The 22,232-nt window shown below is 39.1% G+C and overlaps 1 protein-coding gene across 2 annotated transcripts in view; it reads left to right on the top strand.

The window, feature by feature from the left end:
* lsm14b (LSM family member 14B) overlaps window positions 1-22,232 on the top strand; it is a 28,453-nt gene that overhangs the window by 2,609 nt on the left and 3,612 nt on the right. Inside the window, exons 2-9 of one of the 2 annotated variants that reach the window (XM_078418721.1) lie at window positions 2,060-2,214; window positions 2,812-2,947; window positions 4,206-4,343; window positions 10,271-10,429; window positions 10,680-10,760; window positions 14,172-14,333; window positions 15,168-15,336; window positions 19,616-19,785. In XM_078418721.1, the coding sequence (XP_078274847.1) occupies window positions 2,060-2,214; window positions 2,812-2,947; window positions 4,206-4,343; window positions 10,271-10,429; window positions 10,680-10,760; window positions 14,172-14,333; window positions 15,168-15,336; window positions 19,616-19,781 (1,166 nt within the window). In that variant the 3' untranslated portion in view covers window positions 19,782-19,785. The remainder of the gene's footprint in view (window positions 1-2,059; window positions 2,215-2,811; window positions 2,948-4,205; window positions 4,344-10,270; window positions 10,430-10,679; window positions 10,761-14,171; window positions 14,334-15,167; window positions 15,337-19,615; window positions 19,786-22,232) is intronic. The other variant, XM_078418720.1, reaches the window with a different exon arrangement.

The raw sequence follows: 22,232 nt of genomic DNA, 5'->3' as shown, positions 1-22,232 counted from the left end.
TCTTCCCCCCCCCCATCTCCCCTCAAACAGGGTCCTCTTCCACTCCCCCACCCACTCCAAACAGAGTCCTCTTCCACTCCCCCACCCCCCACTCTTCGCAAAACAGGGTTCTTCTCTCCACTTCTGCAAAAACAGGGTCCTTTTCTCTCTCACCCCCCCCAAAAACAGGTTCTCCCACACACCCCAAATAGTATCCGTTCTGTTCTTGCTCTCCACAAATGTTATCTTCAAAGATGATATCAAGCTACTGATACTTAAAATTTACCCCTGATCTTGGTTTTCACCAGGATGTTCGGACATTTTACACTGTAAACCTTCTATGATAGCCAAGAGATTACCTAAAGAAAATCTGAAATAAAAAGCAGAAGATATAAAGGTCATGCAATGTTTGTTTGGGAATGGGAGAAATTGGGGTTCATGTTCTAGGGTAATCTTGAAAGAAAATGCTGCCCTTAACTGATCTAATTCAAAAACTATTTTGCTTTTGTTCCTAATGTCTGACTTGTCTTTTTTTTGGTTATTGTTTGCCTTTCACAAATGACCATGATTAATTTTGAGACAAAAAATGATGCCTAATGCTTCTGGTATGGGTCCAGACCTGAAGTGTCATCTATCTGTGGATAGATGTATCTTCTATTAATTCTGCAACTTTGTAGTTGCCTTTAACTCTGCCCACCTTGAAATTTGGTTTGTATTTACTGGATTATCGCTTTTCTGGCATAATCCATTGCACGCTGCTTGTACGTTGCAACATTTTTGCAGCATATGAAAAGAATTTTCAAAACTCCAAATCAATGACAAACCTTGTATATAAATTGTATTTTCTCATCTTATTCCACAACATGTGACCATCCCAGTCACATGTTGTGGAATAAGATGAGAAAATACAATTTATATACAAGGTTTGTCATTGATTTGTAGTTTTGAGAATTCTTTTCATATGCTGCTAATTTGGCACTATCCACTATCTGATTTAATCCGAATAAATAAACTAGTATTAATCATTAAACAATCTTGCATGAAGCCCATTTTGTCTATAGCGGTTGTTGAATAGTTTATAGTTTACTTCTAGTTTCTCGATCCAACGTGCATTTCACAGTTTAATTTTTTCTTTTTTGGGTACCTTAATGGCATTGTGGAATCTTTGTAGATCTGTCAAGAACTTAGGCAAAATCAAAGTATTTATAGTTGGCAAATATTGTGGATTTTTGTATTGCTGTTTTTTTATTAGAAAACTACCGTTTGAAGCCAGAAAATCTTGTGTAGTTATCCTACTCTGAAAATCATTTTACTCTTAAACTACTTTGAATGCATACTGAAGTAAAAAACAAATATCCAGAAACAAGATGTCATAATACAATGTTTTATTGCTGTCTCATTTGTTAACCTAAAAACAAACTGCAGAGGAAACTCGGTAGTTCAGGAGGAAAATGAAATGTGGCAAATCGGGTTGGGGCCCTTACTGAATTCTCAATATTCTAGAATCTGCAGTCTCTTGTGTGTCTAATGTGTTAACATTCATTGGTTTTACATTTATTTATTCATGGAATATGAATGCTGCCATCTATTGTCTTATCCCCAATTGTTCCTGACCTACAAAGGTAGTTAAGACCATTCATTTTGTGGATTTGGGGATCAATCAATGCAAGGATAACACCAGAGCTGACATTCTTTGGTACTGCATTAGAAAGGAAAGTGTCAGCACAGGAAGGGACTTTGGTCGTTAATTTATTAATTGCAGAATGCACTGAAAACGTCCATGAATTACGTCTTGATGTAATTATGGAATATTTTCATACATCCTGCCATTTAATCCTTTCTACACAAAAAGAAAGTGAAAATGATCATGGTCAAATGTTGTGTTGGAATTCTATTGCAGAAATGATATGTGGACAGCGCATATTGTGACAAATGAATAAAGTGATACAATTCACTAACTGGCAATGGTCATTCCTTATCAATTCAAGGGTAGCCTCAAGTTTAAGATAGCACTTTGGTGATCCAGATGGAATTGGTTCCTTATTTTCCACTCCTGATTTTTGAAATGTTGTTTTGATAGTGCGATCATTTGGCACAGAAGATCGGCCCACTGACAGACCAATTGCTCCACGAGATGAAATCTATGAATACATCATCTTTCGTGGTAGTGATATCAAAGATATTACTGTGTGTGAACCTCCAAAACCTCAACCTCAGGATCCTGCCATTGTACAGGTAAATAAATGAATTTAAAACAACATTTCAAGTTAAAAATGCAATGCGATTTAATTGGGTGTATGGCGAAGCAACAGAAATGTCTATTTTAAACAGAATACTTTTCCTTAAGTTGCTGACCCATCTAAAGCAATTTACAATAAACTGGTGATGGACACTTCAGTTATCACCTGAACAGATATTTCCTTATGATTCATGTCAGCTACTCGTGTCTAGCAAGTTCAGGATCACTAAAATTAGTCTTAGTTCATGCTTTTTCATGAAGCCTGTACTCAAAGTGATCTTGAGTGTTGGTTCAGAGTTTTACAGAAGGAACTATGGACATACTGGTAAATCAAATCACTGAATGGGCACCACTGTGGTGTATTGCATTTTTGACTTTTTCTTTTGGCACCTTTGGCTCTGGATGGAAAATATTTGGTAAAATAAGTCTTGTGGCTGTTGAGTTTTTCATGTTACTTATGCTAACTTTTTAGATTCCTTCGTTATAAAAGGATGTAAATATAATAAATTATATTGTAGGTCATTGCATTATGCTTGATGTCAATTCCAAAGCACTAAGACTATTAGCAATGACCTAACTTTCTTTTTTTCCAGTCTTCCCTGAGCAGTTCGACAAATGCTTCATTTCAACCCCCTGCGTCATACAGTCCTTTCCGTAGTATGACTCCATACAGCCAGTTTGCTGGAGGATCCTTGGTTGGACAACAATATGGTGCTTCTGTGGGTTTAGGTCAGTGCACTATTCCCTCGGTCTGCTGCATAATTAGTGTGCAGTAACTTCATGTATTTTAAATATTGATATAATTGTATGAATCGCAGAAACTCCACTCCAGGACCCCACCACTTCATAGTTTAAGAGCATCAAAAAATCTTCAGTAAAGTATATTTTAATATGCAACGAGTCTATCATGTAACTTCCAACTGTTGCTTTAGTTGAATCAAATGTAAACCAGACTAAATAGTGGTTAGTACATTGCCACACTGGTTGCCAGATCAACGATTGAAATCATTTGTTCCCCAGTGTTAATAATCACTTTATTCGGTCAAATGATGTGCAGAATCCAGTTGCAGTAAAGCAGTTTGCTAGATTTTTCTTCAACCTCCAGTAGCCCAAATCTTAAAATTATATACCTTGAGGGGTAATTTGAATTTATGATTGTTTTGACATGTAAACACTGTGCACAGAACCCACCTCTTCAAATATTGCTCATGGTGGTGCTTGTTTCACTACCATTCTGAATTTTATTGTAATTGCAAAACACTTAACAATATTCTTAAATATTGGACAAATTAAGTTTTTAAAGTTGAAATGGTTGAGCCTCTTCAATCATTTCAAGTCTATGTAGTGATCTGATCTGTTTTGAGCAGTCGCACCTTAACGTGTAATGCTATGGATGTGAATCTGAACTATATTTCCTGAAAACGTTCAAGTTAACAAGTCCATAATGTGAAATTATTTGTCGTGTTGAAACCGAATTAAGAATACATACCTGATTCATGTATGCTTGCAGTGAAATGTTGGGAGGTTTGATTTACAATAGAGAACTGTAACATACAATAAAACGCATACCTGCAACATTCTTCATCCTATGCAAGACTGTTTTGTCTGGATCTTTGTGGGAGATCAAGAGAGACTGAATAGCATATTGACTACTTTGTGGCATTGTCACTACCCCCCATTCCACTCGTACATCCTTCGTTATGAATTATTTGCAGCTGGAAATTGGAAGGTTCTTTATATTTAGTTTACTGTCAGGTTTTTCACCTTTTGCTGTATTCCATTTCTCTACTTTTATTCTGGTATTATTACCATGTGGTATGTAATTGGTCCTGGTGATTTTTTTATTTTAAATATTGGTTTTGATAGCCAGTGACTGACTAACAAAGTTATTATGAAGTATCTTTATAGAATTTGTAGATAACTTTAGTCAAAATTGGCAGCATTGATCTTCTGGTTCCCTTTTTCTCTCTTTCCTGCACTTTAACAGGATGTTCAACACCCACTCAAATCACAACTGTTTCTCACTCCAGTACTGATAGTCCTCCCTCACCTCAACCAGCCTTTACAAAGCTTGAAATACCACCCGAACCAGCACCTTTGCAGAAAAGCCAACTGATTTCTCAGGGTAACGTCTGTCTGTAGTCTGCTTAAGGTTGTTTGTTGATGTTCTGTCTTGCCTAACTTTGAAATGCACCTTTTATGCAGCATGTGGTATGTGTTTGTATTTTTTTACTGATTGATTCATTCATAAATATGAGACAAGCTTATCATATATTTAGTATTCCAAAACAGAAGTCCAAATGGGTTCAACTTATTCTTAATTGACTGTCACGAGTAAGCATTTTAATTTTGTTGACTTATGATGACCAAACCGTCTGTGACAATTTGTGCATTCTTATAAATCGTTCTCGTTCCTGTTGGTGCTTAAATCCCGAATTGGTGACTTGATTTGCTTGTCTCATCCCTGGTGTTCAGGGATTTTTTAAATTTATTGATGTTTTGCAATTTTGTAATGATGCTTTGTGATTTCTTTCAGTTTCTTATTCCTTAAACCAACACTAACATTTTGGCTTGCAGGCAGAGTATGATAAGGGGTACATATGGCCTTCCAATTTGGACATATGTGATCCTCTTGTAATACTTCAACAATTTCATGTGCTCTTTATTTTTTAAGATTTTTATTACAATTAATGCTACTGCTGTGCTTTCTTACTGAAATTTCCTTTCTAATTTAAAATAATGGAAATTGCATTATTAATATTGAGCTGGGCACGTACAATCTACCACATTGATTCGGTTCCTGTGCAGCTACTCATATTCTGAGATGCAGTTGGTTCTATGCTGAAGATGTTATTGGAATGGAAAGAAAGTGAATGGTTTAGTACATACGTACTGAACTGCTGGCTTGAATAATTTCTCATCCCTACTGTTCTGGTAGTTTAGCCTGTTTCTATATTGCAGGTGCCAGGTGATTATCTTGTTACTGATTTATGTAGTGACAGGATATTTAAAAAGTAGTCCTGTGGCCTATCTGCTTGCGATTACTATGCAGTAGGGAGAATGCTATCCCCTGCATTGGTCATGTTAATTTTGAATAGTCAACTTTGTAAACAAGAAGTTATCATGTCATGTATGTACATTATTTAAATAACAAAATGTAAATTCCAGATGCATATAAAGTTGAAGGGAAGTAACCTGCAAATAAATGATGCTAGTTTTGAAAGTTTCTAGTGTTAACGTTGCTGGAGCTGTGCGAAATAATAATTGAGCTATCTATTCAGTGTTAAGAATTGGGCTCCACAGCAGGTATTGGTTCAGATATCAAATTCTTGAAATTGGCTGCTTTTCAAAAAAAAAACTTAGTGAAACTAGTTTGTATTGTGGACCTGATTTATTTCATAAGCATGTCGGGGCTTGGAGGTTAACTCTAAGTCCTGACATTTTGGTTTGATTTGTAAGCTGCATTATTTAGAAGCAAGTGAAAATGCACAACACTGCAATGCAATTCTTAGCCTGCTGCAAAGTTCAGTATATTTCTGGTGTAGTACATGAATAGTGGAGCAAAGGCATAATAGTGAACATTGGGATGGAACGCAAGGGAAGATATTCATTCCATAGGAAGAGGGTTTCTATCTGCATTTGTCTGTGTAACAGTATTGTAACTATTCTTTATAGTCTCTCCTGCTTAACTAAAATCTTGTCTTGAAGCCTGCCTTATAAGAAAACATAAATCAGATTTATGAATAACTAGATATTGCTATTAGTTTGTAGTTTTGGATGCATGTGAAAAAAATGATTTCAATTGACCATCCTGGCTAACCTACCCATTGATATCTGAATAGGGACCATAGGGTCTGAAGAAGGGTCTCGACCCGAAACGTCACCCATTCCTTAGCTCCAGAGATGCTAAGATGCTGAGTTACTCCAGCTTTTTCGTGTCTATCTTCAGTTTAAACCAGCATCTGCAGCTCCTTCTTACACATAGATATATACATTGTTGCATGTGCTTGGATCTGTTTTATGGTCAAAGAAATGGCCACAGAATATTTTCTGTGATAATATTGGCTGATCTAACTAGTGCATGTGTGGAATATTAGAAACATAGAAACATTGAAAATAGGTGCAGGAGTAGGCCATTCGGCCCTTCGAGCCTGCACCGCCATGCAATATGATCATGGCTGATCATCCAGCTCCGTAACCTGTACCTGCCTTCTCTCCATACCCCCTGATCCCTTTAGCCACAAGGGCCACATCTAACTCCCTCTTAAATATAGCCAATGAACTGGCCTCAACTACCTTCTGTGGCAGAGAATTCCACAGACTCACCACTCTCTGTGTGAAGAAATGTTTTCTCATCTCGGTCCTAAAAGATTATCTTTATCCTTAAGCTGTGACCCCTGGTTCTGGACTTCCCCAACATTGGGAACAATCTTCTCGCATCTAGCCTCTCCAACCCCTTAAGAATTTTATATGTTTCAATAAGATCCCCCTCAGTCTTCTAAATTCCAGCGAGTATAAGCCTAGTCTATCCAGTCTTTCTTCATATGAAAGTCCTGCCATCCCAGGAATCAATCTGGTGAACCTTCTCTGTACTCCCTCTAAAGCACTTTCACCAGTGGTGGCTAGTTGCAAGTTGATAGCAACTGAAGTTCTATCACTGTTTATTTTTTCCCAAGTGAAAGTCTGTTTTGTACTTCGTGCTGTGAGACAAATATGCCTCGTACATTAGTTTGAATTCTGAACACTTTATTTTGTCGAGAGGTCTGATTTAGTTAGTTAATAGTTTAAGTAGTCTAATTCTAAGTAATCTTCTTGATCCACATAATTAGCTGTTGACATTTAAAGGGTCCTTTTGAAAATCATCTTACACTTTTGCTGGGTAGAGTGAAGTGCAGTTGGAATGCTTGTTCCCAACCTAATTATTCACTGCTAAACATTTTTATAATAGGAGCTAGAGCTAACTGATGTTATAATATTATTTTTAAATGACACTTGATAAAGCAAGCAAAATTGTTGCAGAAATGTTTTCCACCAAAATTGATTACTGTGCTCTATTGCTTTGCGATATGTGATTTAACGTTTTGTGGGTTGGAATGACCCTGCTTTCTGAGTGCTTTGGAAGTTCATTGATGTAGAATGTAACCCTTTATTTCTCTTCAGATGCAATATGACAATGCGTGTTTCCAATTATTGTTTGAGATTGTTTTATCACTTGTACTGCTGTGATTTTAATCATAACTAGCTGTACACAATTGATTATTGGAAACCAGTTAAAGAGCCCTTACAATTTTAATGCAATCTCTTCTCAGCAGCCAGGATTTTGTTCCTCTTGCGCAATGTTATCAATGCAAATTTCGTTATCATTAAGCTTGGTGTCAAAAATAATACAGCAGTCACATGTTCCTTAGATTTGAATACCCCTGCTATTACTCCAGATGTCACTTAGGATGCGTATTCAACAGTATTTAGTAATTGCAGCCTCTTTACACATAGCTGCAAATGTTCCTCTTCTCCGCATTGATTTTTTTTGCTCCAGGTATATTCACACTGCTGCCTTCAGTAAATTTCTCTAGTTTAGTATTTGTTGGCTCTAATCTTGCATCATGAACCTATGTTGATATATCATGACTTTCAGTCTTTAATCTTGTTATGAGGCTCTCATTCTGAAAGCCCATAAAACTGTCATGTTGCTGGGCTATCTCTTGTATCTTTCTGTTTTGGAGTTGTTAAGACGGAAGTAGAATTGGTGGTTGGGATCAGTCTGTAGTAGAGTCAAAATTATCAGTATTTGGAGAATTCTACTCATCCATTACAGGATGCTGAATAGGAAGTGTGACACTGGTGATAATAGAACTGCTGAGAGGTGGTGACATCTAGCTGGGTGTTTTCATTTCGCGTGGGACAGATTTTTTGATAGCATGTTAATGCTAAGGCAAGAGAGAATGTTTGGAGGGGGAGGTCATCAGATTGGTTTATTGTTCTGGGGGAAGGATGTGAAGTGGTAGAGGCGGCTAAATGGATTACTTCAATTTTGATGGTTTATGTTAGGTGAAGTAAAGGAAACAAACATTTAAGATTTCCAGCTATTTATGATCATGGGTAAAATATTGAAACGGCACTTGTGTAGTTTGGATCCTGGAAATCTGAGGTAAATGCCAGAAAGTTTCCAGAGAAGCAGCAACATGTGTGCGTTTGGGGGGGGGGGGGGGGGGGGGGGGGGGGGGGGGGGGGAGGGAGTGTTGAGAGTTAATGGCTTGAAATTTCCTGAAAGCATGTCTCTGCTGACATTGCACAGTAGTTAAATTACATTGTGCAATGCTCTGTTGTCATTCAGGGCTTCACTGAATGGGCCCAGGTCCTAGTCCAGAATGTACAATTACCAATTGCGTAATTTCAACTGAGAAGTGTTTTCAGCAGATTTCAGGCCATTAACCCGGTCCAGATGAGGTTGAGATCTGCCATCCCCTCTCCCTCCCCAAATGTTACCATTGGATTCCAAGATCAGAATTTGAGCAGCAAGGAGCACGGGCAACAAGGTGAAGACCTGTAATTATAGGTCCACCACTGATTTTCCAGCATCCTTGGTTCAGGAGTCTTTCTGGCTTATCTGTTTTGCCAAGCTAATGGAGGTCATAACCTCCAAGAGGAGTCCAACAATATAGGAACAGTCTGCCTAGGCCACCTGGGAGCCAAGATACCAACCCGCAAAGTCGGCCTTGGAAGATGTCAATGGGAATAAATCTGCCTGCACCAGCCGGACTGAAATTTCAGAGCCCTGCCTGCTGGGGTTAAATTCGACCCTCGATCAGCTGTGGAAAGTCGGCTAAGGAAATGGATCTGCTCTGGCTGGGCTGGAGTTCCAGAGCCACGGTGGCAGGGGGCAAATTCGACTCGCCTATTGGCGCGGAAGTCCCGACAAGGTTGAAATCGGCCAACTCATCCAGCTTAGGCGCCACTTTGGGGGAGGGGGGTTGTGGCACTTCTGGAGCAGATTTCAAGTGCACTCGTAATTTTGCCCAAAAGGAGGTGCTGGATCACCAGTTGCCGGATAATCGGTGGTGGGCAAAGATACTAGAGGAACAAGATAGACCACTCGACCCTAAAAACCGTAGTACGTCAAGGCGTCATTTTAGAAACTAGCAGAAACATTTAAAAAGAAAAATAACAAAAATCTGTGAATTGATAGATGAGATATATTCTGCATTTTAATGGTATAATTATACATACTGTTCCCCCCAAAACACTGATTACACTGCGAGAGGCATAACGGACGGTGGGTTTTGCCTTCTAAAATGGCTCCTTTGCGTACCACACTTCAGTATAGGCGATTTCAACGGAGTGGTCCATCTTGTTCTTTTAGTATCTTTGGTGGTGGGCCTGTATGTGGAAGTTCCAAATGTGTGTGTTTGGACTTGGGTTGCCATGAATGCTGACACTTCACCACTGACATTGCCCCGAATTTTGGATAGTCTGGTAATTCATCAGAATTAGTATGTGAAAACCATTGATTTCAAAATGACTAATGTTTTTCATTCTGTTTAAGATGCATTGGCAGTTCTAGGAACATAATGGAAAAATATTGACAACATTGATTTTTAAAATTGTCTGTCCTGGCATTTCAAAAATATTATTGTAATGTCAGGAGTACATTACACCAGCTGTAGTACAATAGGTATATTGAGGACCTGCAGCATCAGTTTATGGATAGCGCACATCATGAAATTTCACCTGTTTTAGTTCATTATGGCTGTTGGGATGTTTGATCTGATATAATCTGTAAATAGAATAGATCTTAACTACAATTTAGTAAAAAATAATAAGCTTTTTTGATTATTCTGGTACAAGCCCAATAATTGAAATGAGTATGCATTCATCTGTTTATTGCACTTCTGAAAATAAGTTAATTAACCAAAGATCATTTGCCACTCCTGTATTGCTGCTAACTAATAATTGCTCATATCTTTTATTATTTTTGGAATCTCCTCCAGTGCATGCAAAGTTGGCAAAACTCAATCTCTGTTCATAGTTGCTGAAATAAATTTCTCTATTTAGCAGCTACTGGTTTTCCATTTTTGCCACCAAGACAAAGTCCTATGGTGGAACAAGGTGTGCAGACAAGTCCCACAGAGGGCCTTAATCAGAAGAACCTTCAAAAAGATAAAATCCCTACCAGTATAAATCAGCAATCCGTTGGACTGGAGCAAAGGAAAGGTAGGAGATTTTGAGACGTGCACCATTAGCCATGTGAATTTTTTGTGTCTAAATGATAAAGCTATATACTGCGTTGCATATTGTAGAATGGAGGTTGTATTTGATTGCTTATTGATTTGCTTTTTTATTGAATCTAATGCCAACAATCAGTAACTCATAGTTTGAGGGCAAGCACTAATATGAAGCTGTGCATGTTGACTGTTTTTTGAGGAAGAGTAAAGGGTAGTGAATTCTATCTTTTTTCCCCTAGTTATCCCACAGCCTCTCACACAAAGTCGAGCTCAAGTGAACGATGAGAATAAAAAGCCTCAACCTCAAAGGAGACGGTCAGGTGAGTATTTTGTTAATCCACTAATAAGCTTTTGCTCATGTCACTGCTTTGCAGAGTAGCACTCAGACAGTGAAACCAGGGTTGAGCAAATAAAAACTTACTAATCATACAAAGTGGAAAAAATCCAACATGTAATTTTATGGTTGTAATTTGTGCATTTCCGCATAAACTGCATGGGTGGAGACCCAAGCTAACATGAACTAAACATCAACCACCATTTCAATATACATTGCTTCATGTTCAGCTTATGAATGCAACTTTGATTTTTTTTTAAATTTCCTTATCATGGATATGCTGCCTATTTGTGTGTCTGTGCAAAATCTAACTACATTTGTGCATTTATTTAAAAAAATCAAAATCTGGTTCTAAATCAAAGTAGCTCGCATTTCATTATTTTTTATTTTAAATTATTTCTGGATTCGGTATATGTAAATTAGCCTAAGACTACTAGCGAACCAGATTGATTATCTTGTATATGACTTGCACTCAGACAGAAATAATTGACTAGAGAAAACTGAAATTTATTACATGACAAAATGCAGATACAATAGTAAAGCTGCTACTGCTTAAAGTAAACTTAAAATGTAGAAAGGATGAATTCTGATTTGACTTCAGTATTGTTTTTTTGAGTGCTGGGGGAGTTCTCAGCTGATCGTAAAGATTTGAAATCTTGTAGGTTTTATACTGAATTTTTTATAGCCAGTGCAAAGAAAATTTTGAGGTGCTTTGGAGTTCCAAAGTTATCTAATGCCAGATGGTTTAGATATCTAACAGTTGTGACAAAAATAAATTGGAATATCTACAACTGAAGCATATCTGGTGATTGATTTGTTTTAATAAAGTTGTTCCTTCCCTGATTTTCATAACTTTGTGGATGTAGCCCAGTGCATCACACAGACCAGATTCAACCTCCCTCCCATCAACTCCATCTATACCTTATGCTGCCTCAGGGAAAATTGCCAACATAATCAACGACCTTTTTCACCCAGATCACTTCCTCTCCTCCCTTCTGCCATCGGGCAGAAGATACATAACTTGATAGAGGGTACCACCAGACTCGGGTTGTTTCTAACTAGCTTCTAACTCTCTGTTATCAACCTACTGAATAATCTTCCCAAGAGTTACGATATAGTCCCGATTTTCCAGCCTACCTTCAATGCAGACTCTGGGTGTTTTCTCTGTAGTTATGACACTATAATGCAGTAGACTGTAGACAGTAAAGTAAATAAGAGTAATGAGAGTTGTTATATTCTGCACTTTTGTCTTTGCATTACCTTATGTATGGCTTGATTTTACTCGTGTACAGTATGATCTGATTTAATTGGATAGCACACAAACAAAGCCGTTCATTGCATCTCAGTCCACATGGCGGTCATAAACCAATACCAATTGTATAATTTAAAAAGAAGTTGTAGCCTCTAAAAATAATGTTGAGGAAAGCTGATCTTTCAATTCTTGGTATTGCTGCCATTGTTTCTGATACTTGTTCGTGCTACGCCTGTGAAAAACTCAATTACAACTAACTTCGAATGTGAAAAAAAATATATCTTGCCTTTCAGGTCCCTGAGGCATCATTAGTGAAGACGAATGTAGGTCCCTTACAGTCAGAGACAGGTGAATTTATAATGGGAAACAAGGAAATGGCAGAACAGTTAAACGAGTACTTTGGGTCTGTCTTCACTGAGGAAGACACAAACAATCTCCCAGAAATACTAGGGGACCGAGGATCTAGTGGGAGGGAGGAACTGAAAGGAATCCACATTAGTTAGAAAATGGTGTTGGGTAAAATGTCGGGACTGAAGGCAGATAAATCCCCAGGGCCTGATGGTCTGCATCCCAGAGTACTCGAGGAGGTGGCCCTAGAAGTCGTGGATGCATTGGTGATCATTTTCTAATGTTCTTTCGACTCTGGATCAGTTCCTGTGGACTGGAGGGTAGCCAATGTAACTCCACTTTTTAATGAAAGGAGGGAGAGAGAAAATGGGAAATTATAGACTAGTTAGCCTTAGTGGGGAAGATGCTGGAGTTGATTATTAGAGATGTTATAGCGGCGCATTTGGAATGCAGTGACGGGATCAGTCGAAGTCAGCATGGATTTATGAAGGGGAAATCATGCTTGACTAATCTTTTGGAATTTTTTGACGATGTACCAAGTAGAATGGATAAGGGAGAGCCAGTGGATGTGGTGTATCTGGACTTTCAAAAAGTCTTAGACAAGGTCCCACAAAGAGATTAATGTACAAAATTAGAGCACATGGTATTGGGTCATTTACATGGATAGAGAACTGGTTGGCAGACAGGAAACAAAGAGTAGGAATTAACGGGTCCTTTTCAGAATGGCAGGCAGTGACTAGTGGGGTGCCACAAGGCTCGGTGCTAGGACCCCAGTTGTTTACCATATAAACGATTTAGACGAGGGAATTAAATGTAACAACTATAAGTTTGTGGATGACACAAAGCTGGGTGGCAGTGTGAGCTGTGATGAGGATGCTATGAGGCTGCAGGGTGACTTGGATAGATTGGGTGAGTGGGCAGAAGCATGGCAGATGCAGTATAATGTGGATAAATGTGAGGTTATCCACTTTGGTGGCAAGAACAGAAGGCAGATTATTATCTGAATGGTGTCAGATTAGGAGAAGGGGAGGTGCAAAGAGACCTGGGTGTGCTTGTACAACTGTCACAAAGTAAGCATGCAGCTACAGCAGGCAGTGAAGAAAGCCAATGGCATGTTGGCCTTCGTTGCGAGAGGATTTGAGTTTAGGAGCAAAGAAGTCCTACTGCAGTTTTACAGGGCTTTGGTGAGACCACACCTGGAGTACTGTGCGCAATTTTGGTCTCCTAATTTGAGGAAGGACATTATTGCTATTGAGGGAGTGCAGCGTAGGTTCACCAGGTTAATTCCCAGGATGGCGGGACTGGCGTATGATGAAAGAATGGGTCGACTGGCTTTGTATTCGCTGGAATTTAGCAGGATGAGAGGGAATCTTATAGAAACATATAAAATTCTTAAGAGGATTGGACAGGGTAGATGCAGGAAAAATGGTCCCGATGTTGGGGGAGTCCAGAACCAGGGGGTCACAGTTTAACAATAAGGGGTAGGCCATTTAGGACTGAGATGAGGAAAAACCTTTTCACTCAGAGTTGTGAATCTGTGGATTTCTCTGCCACAGAAGGTTGTGGAGGCCAATTCACTGAATGTTCTCAAGAGAGAGTTAGATTTAGCTCTTAGGGCTAAGGGAATCAAGGGATTTGGGGAAAAGGCCAGAACGGGGTCCTGATTGAATGGTGGTGCTGGCTCGAGTAGGCCGAATGGCACCTGTTTTCTATGTTTCTTGCTTGTTTAGACTTGTTCCATCAACTCTTCAAAGCTTACTGCTGTTGTAATACCCAAAAAGTGTACCTTCATTTCAGGCAATAGAAGAGTCAGAAACCGTGGAAGAGGACAAAACTTTTCAGGAAATAATAAAGAAGCAACCATGAAGTTTGAAGGGGATTTTGATTTTGAAAGTGCAAATGCTCAGTTTAATAAGGAGGAGTTTGAAAAGGAGTTCCAAAACAAACTAAAAATAAAAGGTACTCTATTGCTATAAATAAAAAGTGATTTCAGCTAAAGTTATTATACACTGGCAATTTGTTTCTTTCAATCATGTCTTAGTGGTATTGATAAGATGACTACTATTTTTTCACCATCAGAGGTGATTAGCTTTGAGCTAATCAAGTGTGGCTATGGGATTGGGAGATATGCTATACTTATCAAGTATTAAAATTTTCTTGTTTCTTGCCTTCAATGCATGGTGGATATTATCTGTTTTAGAAACATAGAAAATAGGTGCAGGAGGAGGCCATTCGGCCCTTCGAGCCAGCACCGCCATTCATTGTGATCATGGCTGATCGTCCCCAATCAATAACCCGTGCCTGCCTTCTCCCCATATCCCTCGATTCCACTAGCCCCTAGAGCTCTATCTAACTCTCTTTTAAATCCATCCAGTGATTTGGCTTCCACTGCCCTCTGTGGCAGAGAATTCCACAAATTCACAACTCTCTGGGTGAAAACGTTTTTTCTCACCTCAGTTTTAATGCTCATTTGGACTGCCCGACCTTCTACAAAAGTGTAACACACGCACTTTGATTAAGCAGGGGGCAAGGCGTGAATTTTAGATCTGTTTAAGTCAATATTCTGGTGTTCTAATTTTGAGCAGTAGAAAATCCTCAAGAATTTGCTTGGGATTTGTACAGCAATAGATAGGTAGAGACAAAACATTCAAGTAAACCAGCAAAATTATAGGAGCAGGCATATGTGGTGGCATCAATTCCTGCATGGATACTGTGTGTGGTCCAAAGAATAAAGTGCAACTGCAATCTTAACATTATATAACGTATATCTAAAAAATACCTTCAACTCTTTAGATGACATTGTACATAAAGGAGACCTAAGCAGCCAAGAAGAGAAAGGAGATCCAATTGTTGAATTACCAAGTCCTGAAGGAAAAAAAGAAGAGCCATCTCTTGGGCCCAATTGTTATTATGATAAAACAAAATCATTCTTTGATAATATTTCTACTGAGCCAAAGACAAGGTAAAGCTTGTGCTGTTTAATATATTTGTGATAAATTAAATTGAAGTGAGTAAAGTTCTTTGAAGTTTATATAATGATATAAATTTGCCTTTTAAAATGCCGTTAAATGTTTGCAGCTAGTGTTTAAAGTGTAAATTTTCATGCAATTTCTCTTTGCTATGGAAGTTGTCTAAAATTTCATTGTTCTAAATTTGAATTTGTGTCGAGATATTTAGGAGACAGGAAGTTAGTGCAGGAAAGTTTTGCTGAGGTGAAAGAGGAGCTCTGGTCTTGTTGAATGGCAGAGCAGATATAAGAGGCCAACGGCCTCTTGCCACCTTTTTTGCCTACCCCTTACCATTTAAGTGAGATGCAAAGGACTGCCTATCATCCTCTTGGAAGTGAGAGTACTGAGAAACTTTAAAATCCATGCTGGGGAATATAATGGTAATTGTAATTTATCTTAAGCTGGCCGAAGCTTTTGTAGTTTTAATTGGACAATTCCTTTTGTAGTTTTCCAACAGAGCTAATGCATATTTTGGAGGTAAGGAGAGTTGTGAGAGAGGTGAAATGCTTCTTCCTGTGTTACTTCTACAAAGAGGTAGATCTCCTCTTATATATATATATTTATGTTGAGTGAATTCCTAAAAGATGAAAATCCAATTTATCTTATTTTAGGAGATCCGTGGAAAGCTGGAGGTTTTTGCTTTCTAAATAAAGTAAAAATAACCAAACTATTAAGATGTTGAAATAGTGTCTGTAAAATTCATTATAACGTAACCGAGTTCTATTATTGTGGTTATCAAAATTTAAATCTAATTAAAAACAGCTGATCTAAATACTGGCTTTGTACCATTTAACTGATGCACAGACTATATTGGACATTATGATTAATTCATAGTTCTAAAAATAGCACCTCGCTTTAACTTTTATTTTGTCTGTTAGTGGCGATGTGTAGTGCTTGTCACAATATTGATCAGAAAATATTGAGAACAGTCTTTGCGCATGATTGCTGATAGCTCATTACATCTTGTACCTGTATTATATATATAAAACCAATTATTATAAAGCTGCATAGTATCTAAATTTGGCACCAAGCAACAAGATATTAGTCAAAATGATTAGACGCTTGTTAAAAGGCATGCTTTCATTAGGAATATTTGTGAATTAGTATAATCTGTTGGTGTTTAAAGAAGAAAGGCTATCGTTTGGGAGTTGTAGTTATGGCTTCTGATAGTGGCGTGGGTTTTAATTTCACGAATGTGTCTAGAATTTGAGTAGGTGATATTTTAAGTGTCTTGCAGAGCTGGTGATTGGGAATGGGTAAGAGGTCATGCAGAGTTTGAAGACGTGAAAATCTTTACATTTGACTATTTATGTACACGTTTAGTGAGCATGGACATCTTGGGTGAGTGGGATTTGATGAAAGTCAATACATCAATATTTTGTGTGGCAGAGTTGAGGCTGGAGTAAAGGAGGCTGGTTTGTTACGCTTCTGAACACAGTTCTGGCAGCTGGGTTAAAGCAAGAGCAGAGTCGGATGATTTTACAGCTTTTGGAGTCAGTGATAGTGTGGAAACGGGCCTTTCAGCCCAACTTGCCCACATTGACCAACGATGTCCCAGCTACACGAGATCCTCTTGCTTGCGTTTGGCCCATATCCCTCTAAACATATCCTATCCATGCACCTACCTAATTGTTTCTTAAACATTGTGATAGTCCCTGCCTCAACTACCTCCTCCGGCAGCTCATTCCATACACCCACCACCTTTTGTGTGGAAAAAGTTACCCCTCATATTCTTATAAAATCCTCCCTCTTCATCTTTGATTCTCGATTCTCCTACTCTGGACAAGAAACTTTGTGTATCGACCCGATCTATTCCTCTCATGCTTTTATACACCTTTATAACATCACTGCTTATCCACCGTGCGATCTAGGGAATAGAGTCCCAGCCTGCTCAATCTCCCCTATAACTCAGACCCTTGAGTCCTGGCAACATCCTTGTAAATCTTTTCTGTGCTCTTTCCAACTTAATAACATCTTACCTTTAACATGGTGCACAGAACTGGACACAATACTCTAAATGCGGCCTCACCAACGTCTTGTACAAGTGCAACATGATCTTCCAACTTCCATACTCAATACTTTAACTGATGACCAATGTGCCAAAATTCTTTTTGACCACCTCATCCACGTGTGACCAGGAATATAGTTCAATGAACTATGTACCTACATTCCTAGATCCCTCTGCTCTACAACACTTCCCAGAGCCCTTCCATTCACTGTGTAGGTCCTGCCCATTTTAGATTTTCTAAAATGCAACACCTCACATTTCTCTGTATTAAATTCCAACCATTCCTCTGGCCAACCGATCAAGATCCTGGTGCAATTTTTGGCAACCATCTTCACAATACTGTGTCCACTTTTGTATCATCTGCAAACTTACTAATCTTGTCTTACATTCTCATTCAAATCATTGATATGGATGACAAACAGCAATGGGCCCAGCACCAAACCCTGAAGCACACCACTAGGCGCAGTTCTCCAGTCCGAGAAGCAACCTTCCACCATCATTCTCTGCTTCTCTCCATGAAGCCAATTTTGTATCCATTCAGCTATCTCTCCTTGAATCCCATGAAATTGAATAGAAACTGAAAATGCTCTAACCACTAAGATTAGACTGAATCTGTGGAAGAGAAACAGTTAATGTTTTAGATTCCAAGATCCTTAAGTAGTAGAAAAGTGAAAGCCAGTTCGATTTCAATAGCGGGGCAGAGATGTGTAGAACCAAGGGGAAGTCTTTGATAGGATGAAATCAAATGACTTAAACTGACCGTTAGAAGCCCCTGTGCTTCTTGTCATTGCTATTGGAAAGATATGGGATATGCTCAGTAGGCCAGATTATCCTAATAGGAATAAAAACTGAACCAAATGACAATCAGGTTTTAATGCAGACAGTGAGTTACCTGTGATTGGAGAATTTGGCAGTCTAGGTTACAACATGCCCAGACAGAAGAAATGTTCTCCAAACTTTTATTTGGTCTTGTAATAATATAAGAGGCCACAGATGGTGACTTAAAATAACAGACAGTTGGAAACTTGGGGTGGGGGGGGGGGGGGCACGGTGTTACTACCCCACAAGCGATCCGCCAGACAGGACATGAGACTGGGAGAAGTTCAAATAGAATGCTTTGAAAAGACTGTCCCTGTCCCTGGATGGTGGGAAGGCAGGAGATGAAAGGACTGATGTTGCATCTCCTGTGGTTGGTGGGCATGGGAAGACTGGACTGGGGAGTTGCAAGGGAATAGTGTCTTGCATGTCAGGAGGGGAGGACAATATAAGTCTCGTGGTAGAATCTTATTGGAAATGGCGGAGATATGAAGAAGAACTTGTCGATTGTGGAGAGACACAAAATGCTGAAGTAACTCGGCAGATCAGGCAACATCTTTGGAGAAAGGGTGATGTTTTGGGTCGAAAGCCTTCCAATTGAGAGTCACGGGGAGGGAAACTAGAGGTATGAAAAGGTTCTAAACAAATCGGAGTCTGTGCTGAAAACTAAGGAAAGGTGGAGCCCACAATGGTTCATTATTGGCTGTGGAAGAGGTGATAACAAAAGGGATATATAGATGTGAACAGTGGAACTAGCAGGACGTCTCGGGTGGGAGAGGGGATTGCAGGGGTTACTTGAAATTAGAGAAATCAACATTCATACTGCTAGGTTGTAAGATACCCAAGCGTCATGAATGTTAATTTCTCTAATTTCAATGGTGTGTAGCGGTAGAGTTACTGTCTTAAGGTGCTTTCAGCACCGGAGACCCGGGTTCGATCCTGACTCAGATCTTTGGTCGTCCCCCCACACACTCCAAAGGCATACAGGTATGTAGGTTAATTGGCTTTGTGTATGTGTAAATTGTCCCTAATGTGTGTAGGGTAGTGTTAATGTGCAGGGTGATTGCCGGCCGAAGGGCCTATTTCTGCGCTGTATCTCTAAACTAAACTAAAAGTAACCTCTGCATTCCCCCTCTCCCGCCCTATTCTTTCTGCCAGTTCCACTGTTTGCATTCATATATCCCCTCGTTATCACAGTTCTACTTCTTGTCACTGGACAGAAGGAAGTAGTGAGCTGTGTGGTGCTGGTACACTACAAGAATGAAAACATTGCTACCCCATGTCAAAAATATGAGATTTATTGGGTATTTCCTTGTTTAAACATTCTAATCTGTAGGGTAGTTGTTTCATTTTCTCACCGGTAGCATTCTGAACTTCATTGATTCCTTTCATCCCCCTTTTTGCAATAGGCGTACATGGGCTGAAGAAAGGAAGCTTAATACGGAAACGTTTGGGATCTCTGCTAAGTTTCTTCATGGACGTGGTTTCCGTGGAGGCTTCCGTGGAGGGAGAGGCCGTGGAGGCGGGAGAAGAACTTCTTCAATGCCAAGGAATAGTGGCGGCAGCAGGGTTTAGTAAGGTATAGCAGTAGCACTGGTTTTAACATGTTTCTGTGTTAGAAAGAGACTTGGACTGAATATGATGTATAGAATGCAGTTAATCAAGGGATATGGGGAAAAAGCAGGAACGGGTTACTGATTTTAGATGATCAGCCATGATCATATTGAATGGCGGTGCTGGCTCGAAAGGCCGAATGGCCTTTCTATGTTATATATTTCTATGTTTCTAATAACACCTGCCATTACCCATTAACTGATGTTCCTGAACCTTATTGATATTCTAAGTGCAATTCAACTTGTATTGTCATATAAAATGAAAACAAAATGATGGAAACACTCAGTTGTGGAAAGCAAAACTAGATAATCTTTCAGATTGAAGGTCCTTTATCAAAAATGGGAAAGAGAGAAAACAAAAGTTGTAGAGAAGATAGGAAGAAAGGAACTCTTTCCAGAAATGCTGTGTGGCCTAATTATTGTTTCCAACATTTTCTGATTTTGTGTTTTCAGATATCCAACATTTGCAATCTTTTCATTTACACTTTCATAGAAACATGGAAAATAGGTGCAGGGGGAGGCCACTTGGCCCTTCGAGCCAGCACCGCCATTCATTGTGATCATGGCTGATCATCCACAATCAATAACCTGTGCCTGCCTTTTCCCATATCCCTTGATTCCACTTGCCCCTAGAGCTCAATCTAACTCTTTTAAATTCATCCAGTGAATTGACCTCCACTGCCTTCTGTGGCAGAGAATTCCACAAATTCACAACTCACTGGGTGAAAAAGTTTCTTCTCGCCTCAGTTTTAAATGGCCTCCTCTTTAGTCTTGGACTGTGACCCCTTGTTTTAGACTCCCCCAACATTGGTATCATTTTTCCAGCATCTAGCTTGTCCAGTCCTTTTATAATTTTATACGTCTCAAAAAGATCCCCTCTCATCCTTCTAAACTCCAGTGAATACAAGCCCAGTCTTTCCAATCTTTCCTCATATGACAGTCCCGACATACCGGGGATTAACCTGTGAACCTACGCTGCACTGCCTCAATAGCAAGGATGTCCTTCCTCAAATTAGGAGACCAAAACTGCACATTCATTATTCATTATTTGAATAATCTTAAAGTTTTGCTTTCAGGGAACCATCTCTGCCCAGTCAAAATTCATTAAAACTGTTTTAAACTACTAAAATGCTCATAAACTGAATGTTAGAAACTTTTGTAAAGATTGAACAGCTAGAAATATGTAATGGCCATAACTCTTGTATCTTTTCTCAGATTTGGGGTCAGTTTAGATTTAGAACATGGAAACAGATACTCAACTCCCATTTGCCTATGTTTGACCCATGTCTCTCTCAAACTTTCCAATGCATGTACTTGTCCAAATTGTTGATCAATTCTGAAAGCAATATATATTTATAGACTGATTGGCAGGAAGGATTAGGTGTCCTACATACTGTTAGTTTCCGTCAGGCTGAGGATTCTGCTAGAATGTGTCCAGTAATCAAATATATAATTTAATTCTCAGAGAATTGAGCATTATTTTAAAAAACAGCTTCAATATCCTTGTATCTCAATCTTCTCTAATGTATTAACCTCGCTTTGATGAATATTGTTAGTTTATGATCTTGTTTACGATGATTTAAAGTTATTTTATACCCTCTTCTTGCCCCAAACTTGAGATGGGGAGCGTGAAGGAGATAGACTGGGAAAATCAGGTTGGAAATGGACCCCAGGAAAGAAAGTTTGTAGAGTGCCTTCGAGATGGATTCTTAGAACAGCTTGTACTGGAGCCTACCAGGGAGAAGGCAATTCTGGATTTAGTGTTGTGTAATGATCCTGATCTGATAAGGGGACTAGAGGTAAAAGAGCCATTAGGAGGCAGTGATCACAACATGATAAGTTTTACTCTGCAAATGGAAAGGCAGAAGGGAAAATCGGAAGTGTCGGTATTACAGTATAGCAAAGGGGATTACAGAGGCATGAGGCAGGAGCTGGCCAAAATTGACTGGAAGGAGGCCCTAGCAGGGAAGACGGTAGAACAGCAATGGCAGGTATTCCTGGGAATAATGCAGAGGTTGCAGGATCAATTTATTCCAAAGAGGTGGAAAGACTCTAAGGGGAGTAAGAGACACCTGTGGCTGACAAGGGAAGTCAGGGACAGCATAAAAATTAAGGAGAGGAAGTATAACATAGCAAAGAAGAGTGGGAAGACAGAGGATTGGGACTCTTTTAAAGAGCAACAAAAGTTAACTAAAAAGGCAATACGGGGAGAAAAGATGAGGTACGAGGGTAAACTAGCCAATAATATAAAGGAGGATAGCAAACGTTTTTTTAGGTACGTGAAGAGGAAAAAAATAGTCAAGGCAAATGTGGGTCCCTTGAAGACAGAAGCAGGGGAATTTATTATGGGGAACAAAGAAATGGCAGACGAGTTAAACCGTTACTTTGGATCTGTCTTCACTGAGGAAGATAC

The sequence above is a fragment of the Rhinoraja longicauda genome, chromosome 22 (genome assembly GCF_053455715.1).
Source record: "Rhinoraja longicauda isolate Sanriku21f chromosome 22, sRhiLon1.1, whole genome shotgun sequence".
Taxonomy (NCBI): Eukaryota; Metazoa; Chordata; class Chondrichthyes; order Rajiformes; family Arhynchobatidae; genus Rhinoraja; species Rhinoraja longicauda.
This window is presented reverse-complemented; position numbering and strand designations above follow the sequence as displayed.